The sequence below is a fragment of the Austrofundulus limnaeus genome, unplaced genomic scaffold (assembly GCF_001266775.1).
Source record: "Austrofundulus limnaeus strain Quisiro unplaced genomic scaffold, Austrofundulus_limnaeus-1.0 Scaffold398, whole genome shotgun sequence".
Taxonomy (NCBI): domain Eukaryota; kingdom Metazoa; phylum Chordata; class Actinopteri; order Cyprinodontiformes; family Rivulidae; genus Austrofundulus; species Austrofundulus limnaeus.
Genome location: NW_013952800.1, coordinates 75,612 through 81,278, shown reverse-complemented (window position 1 = coordinate 81,278; position 5,667 = coordinate 75,612). Strand labels below are relative to the sequence as shown.

General features: G+C 33.6%; 1 protein-coding gene across 1 annotated transcript in view; it reads left to right on the top strand.

Moving 5' to 3' along the window:
• The first annotated feature begins 497 nt into the window (after window positions 1-497).
• plac8.1 (placenta associated 8, tandem duplicate 1) overlaps window positions 498-5,667 on the top strand; it is an 11,665-nt gene continuing 6,495 nt past the window's right edge. Inside the window, exons 1-2 of the mRNA XM_014023954.1 lie at window positions 498-667; window positions 812-917. Coding sequence (XP_013879408.1) covers window positions 833-917 — 85 coding nt within the window. The 5' untranslated portion in view covers window positions 498-667; window positions 812-832. The remainder of the gene's footprint in view (window positions 668-811; window positions 918-5,667) is intronic.

Genomic DNA, 5,667 nt, shown 5'->3' with positions numbered 1-5,667 from the left:
CTGCATTATCAAATAACTGATACGTTTGCTATTTTCCATTGTGACTAAAACCAGGGTTTTTTAAATTTGCCAATTATTGCATTATTTGTATTTACCTTTTACACAATTTAAAACAATTTCATAATTGTGTTAAATGATGGCTCATCACGAATAGACAAACTAATGAAATAAGGCCAATAAAAATGCACTGGGGAAAGATTTATTATGTTTATACATAATGTTGAGTTTTTTTTATTGTAAAGGTTGACCTATGTTTTTATTTATTTATAATTAATATTGTCTTTTCCTTTTAAATTTTTTATTCTACCATGTTTGAAATAATAACTAGTCAATCAGTTTCTGATTTAGTGCAAATACAACTTGGAATGTAAGAAATATTTCATTTATGCTGATGTAACCTCTCATATGCCACGTGTGTTTAATGAAAAAAACAGGCAGACAGGAAATGACAAATTGGAGGTTTATTGCAGTAGAGTGGGGTGTGTGTAGGTGTGTGTAGGTGTGTGTAGCTGTGTTTGCTGAACTCTTTAACCGGAAACGTCACGGTACAATCAGATAAATAAGGTGATTACAACTCACTGATCACCTGTGGTTTGTCATAAAGGCTGGATCTCCATCCTGCTGTCAGTCCAAGAAACTCCTTCAACATTTCACCAGCCTCCATCTGGTAAGACTGGTTTTTTCTGATCTCTGTTTCCACAATGTTGATGTTCAAACAGGAGAAACTTTGAGTGGGGTTAACTACAGAAGTAATGTTTGCAAAATAAGCAAGAACTTTTAAGTGAAAAAGAAACCATTTTTCATGTAACAGAGAGAAGTTTTGATCGTGATCATGGCTGTGACCAACCAACCAGGCGGATATGCACCGTCCGATTTTCAGACTGGTCTCTGTGATTTCTGCGATGACTGTGGAACCTGTAAGTATTCTCACTGCTTTTTTATGGAAATTAAATCTGAGCAATGTTAGGAACATTAACAGATACAGAGGGACAGGTTTAGGTCCCTAGAAGAACAGTTGATTACAACCTGTAAAAGCTCATTGTTGAAATCTAAATAATAAAACTGATATATGATTTTGCACTTATTTTTGGGGTAAATGAAACAGCTAAATCATAATTAAATTGCTTAAATTTTAACCAGTTGTTATGCTTGCATTAACTCAAATACATTTAAACTATTCTCAGTTTATTCAGATAGATTTTTACTCATTAATTTGGTAAAATGGCTCAACAGCCCAACCTATTTTAGCAGCACAAATACTGACTATCAGAGGTCTGATATGATAACATGTAAAACTCACCAACGCTCACAGAAAAGTCTTTGGAATAGTTGTCTAAACTTTAGAGGAAGTCAGACATTTTAGATCAAAAATGTAATTTTAAGGTTTCATACTCCTCTGAGGACTTTGAAAGGATTTGCCTCGATCTTGGTCAGAATACTATTAGTGCATGGGAGATTAAAAGTTATAAAAGTGTTTTGAGTTTTCATCAAAGGGTGCAGGTGTGGCTACACATTAAACTTACTCTTCTTGCCATGAAACACTAAATTTACAGACACTGAAAACATTTGATCTTCATGAAAATTCCTGTTTATTCATGGTCAAATAAATACTACTATAGTGACTCCCATCCAAACCTATACTGTAAAAGTATTTTGTCATATTTTGGATTTTTTTTCCTCAAATTCTGAGAGATGACAACAATTTTTTTATGTTATTTTATATGGTTACTTATACTATAACTAGACTAAATATTTCATCCTTCTACTGTATAATTTCGGAAATACACCAAGCTAAAGTACCTCACAACACCTATCCAGGCAATGTTGTTTCATTTTTAGGAATTTATTTTTCTGATAGATGACAACACACTCTCTTCATACTATGTTAGAGTTATTTATACTATAACTAGAAAAATATTTTTACTGTGTATTTTTTGGAAATACACTAAATCAGTTTCTCATACAGTTTCTCTCTGTTTGTCATTTTTAAGAATTCATTTCTCCAAAATCCAGAGTTGACAACAAACCCCCTTCATATTATGTTCAAGGGTTACTTACACTATAACTAAAATCAATACTTACTCGTTTTACTTGTCTTTGGAGAAACACAAAGTCAAAGTACTTCATAATGCCTATCCAGTAAATGTGTTTTTTAGAACTTGTTTTTACCAAATGCTAGGAGGTAACAAAAACTATTCATGTTGTATCAAATGGTTACTTACACTATAACTAGAATTAAAATGTCCTAATTTTACTGTGTATTTTTAGAGAAACATCAAGTCCAAATACGTCATAAAGCTTTTCCTTTAAATGTATTTTTGTTGGTTTTTGGAATATATTTCTCCAAAATCCTGAGAGATGACAACAAACTTTAAAGGTTACTTATCTAGTAAGGACAAGATGCATACACAGGCTTGGACCCTGGTCATAACTGCTTTACAGTTCTGGTTAACATCTGCTTTATAAGTATGTTTTTATTGTAAACAGTTACATTAATCAATTCTGGTCAGATCATGTTCACATTGAGGTAAATGATGTAAAAATTGTTTACTTTTGAAAGGAGACATTTTTTCCATTTTTCTTTGTTGGTCCATCCATAACAGCCACATCTTCTTGCAGTTTTTGTGTACATTAGACCAGTGGTTCCCAACCTGTGGGGCCCACGATTAGTCCTGGGATAGTGTCTGCCATGCAGTCTACTCAGATGCAGCCTACGTTTTAGGGGTTTTGTGGGCCACATGGGAAGGAGCCTACAACATGGTGCAGTGATGTGGCCTAAAAATTCACACTCCATGGGCTGCAATCCCTGATTTGAGACGCAGCCAGCAGTGCCTCAGTCCCACTGAGAACAGGAAGTCACATGATTTACTCACGGCAGTCGTTCTTTGACCTGCTGACAACAACTTCAACTTTTACAGATAACAGATACCATGTTGACATATCTTGGTAGTAAAAACTGACATTTTGTGGGTGTAGTCTTAGATGTACGACAAACTTTGATCTTTGAAATATGATTTCGACTTCCACGAAATTAATACAATGTACACCAGATTTCACAGAAAAAACTATTGTCCAAAACATGAAATAAACACAATGTATGGGCATGGCAAAACACTTAAACAGCACCTCATAGAAAATGTTTAAACAATCCTCCTTTATTTGAAGTTTGCCTACTGAAAACAGGAAGTTACATTTTGACTTACGTGCATCATTTCTTGACCTTCTGTCTGATGTGTTTTGGTTTTATTTCTGTGAACATCTTAGTTTAGCTTCTTTCCAGTTGTCTCTGTTTCTTTGTGCCATTTCTCAGTTCACCCTCAGCCTTCCTTTATGCACTGAAAAAAATATTTTTGGGTGTAGTAACATTTATTTAATTATTCTTTTAAATTTTACAAAAAATATCAAAATCTCTAAACTTCTATAATTTACTAAATAAACAATACACATTATACAGTATTATATATCAATATTACTGTACAAAAAAGTAAAGGCTAATATTATTTTACCAGTAATATTTCAGTGTTTTTTCTGGACAGCACATAAACATGAAAATATTAAGTAACTTCTACTCTTCTGGACTAAAACTGAGGGTGCATGCACACACAAAGGCTGCTGCTCCTCATTCCCTTGCTTCACTTTTCAAGGAGAGGACAAGACATGGTGGAAATAAAACATAAGTTGTCTGGTTTCTTTTGCTTGAATACATTTGTTGGTGTGCAATAGTTTGATGGCTTAATGTAGGTGATATTTAGTTGTCAGGGAACAGGGAATGCATATTGTAGCATTCTGCTGTGTTTGGCTGTTTGTCATGTGACTGCAGTGGAGGATTGTGGGTAGGATTCATGTTTGTTGTTGTTAAATCATTTTAGGGAATAGGGTAACGTTGTTCTTTCAGCAATTAGTCTGTTGTGTTACTCTAATTTGTGTGTTCATTATTTGTTAACTTGTGTTAAACCGTTCACCAGAAGTAACCATAAGTGAGAGTGGTAGTAGTCATTAATAAGACCTGTGAGTTTCACTTTGTCTGTGTTGTTCATGAAGAAGAATCCAATAAAGGTTCTTCAACACTGCCACCATACACCATCAAGTATATGTTACAAGATTTAATTGAGCAAATTAAGTAAAATTTACCTGATTTATTCACAAATCTTTAACTATATTCTTAATAACTTTTACTAGATGATGATGAGTAAATATTACATGAATTTGTAGCATTTTAATTTACTTAACAAACATTAGCACAAATTTGTTAGAGGATTTTTTTCAAGTAAATCTTACAAGTTATTTTTTCAGTGTACCTACATAAGAACTGCACCATATTATTAAACATTAAGCTACCAAAAATCTTCTTGAACCAACAGAATTTTACTATCAACAAGCATTATGACCAGAGGTAATTTTTAAGTTATCTGTATTGGTGTTACTTGTTGGTTTTGATAATATTTGTAGATATTCAAATTCTACTAAGCACTCTTGATATAACAGAATATCAGCAAAGAAGAGGGACTATTTTGATAAATAAATTTGAATACATACAAATATCCAAACCAACAAGTAATAAACCTTAAAGAAATTTAGAAATATTAACTAAAATGTACAACAACAGTATATTTGTATGCTGAACTAAATATTCGTGGGCTACAAAATTTAAAATATATCATCATCTTTTGTTTAATAAATATAAGGATTTGTCACTTCCTCCTCCTGGTTCAGTAGTCTACTTTGATTGGATGAAAAAACCCTGTGTGATTGGCTGCTGATGTGGTTCATTTTACACTGCATGTGGGTTATGATGTGGTTCATTTACACTGCATGTGGGTTGTGAGCACAGAGACAGAGCTGCGAGCAAACAGGGAGCCATACGAGCAGTTTGTTAGAGTTGAGTGAGTGTGTGTTCTGAGTGAGTATGTTCTGTGAGTGTGTATTCTGAGTGTGTGTTCTAGTGATGTTCGATACTGTCAATTTTCTTTTCGATACTGATACCAAGTAAAATTTGGCTGGCATTGGCGATACTGATCTGATACTGATACTTTGTGATAACACACATAATGTGTCTGGTAACCGCTAATTTAGAAGTCTTTCTAACCCTAATCCTACATTTGTTTTGCACAATTCTTATTGTAAAGAAATCTAATAATTTTTAAATAGTGAATAAAAGTGAGAAAAAATATTCTAAAAGTTGTTACTTTGTATATTTTGTAGCATTGTTTGTGTGTTTGCAAGAAGGTCCTTGGCCAGAGCTAATGCTGTTTGGGCGGCCATAGCATTAAAAAGTTTGGGAACCCCTCATCTAGAATCTAATTACAGACAGTCAGAAGAAGCAGATTTTATGTTAAAATGACCTGCCATACATGTACAGACTGAGTGACTGACTGAGCTGTGCTTATGCATTACTCAAGCAGAAGAAAAAGTAGTTCCCTCCAACCACATATGATTTAAACAAGATTGGAATAGTTTAGTTATTTTCCACTATTTTCCTATTAATGATTTACATCATGTGAAATAACTAAAGTATCAAAGTATCGATATTTTGATTTTAGTATCGATTCTAGAACACAAAGTTCTGGTATCGGTAGTATCGATATTTCAGTATCGACATCACTAGTGTGTTCTGTGAGTGTGTGTGTGTGTGTGTGTGTGTGTGTGTGTGTGTGTGTGTGTGTGTGT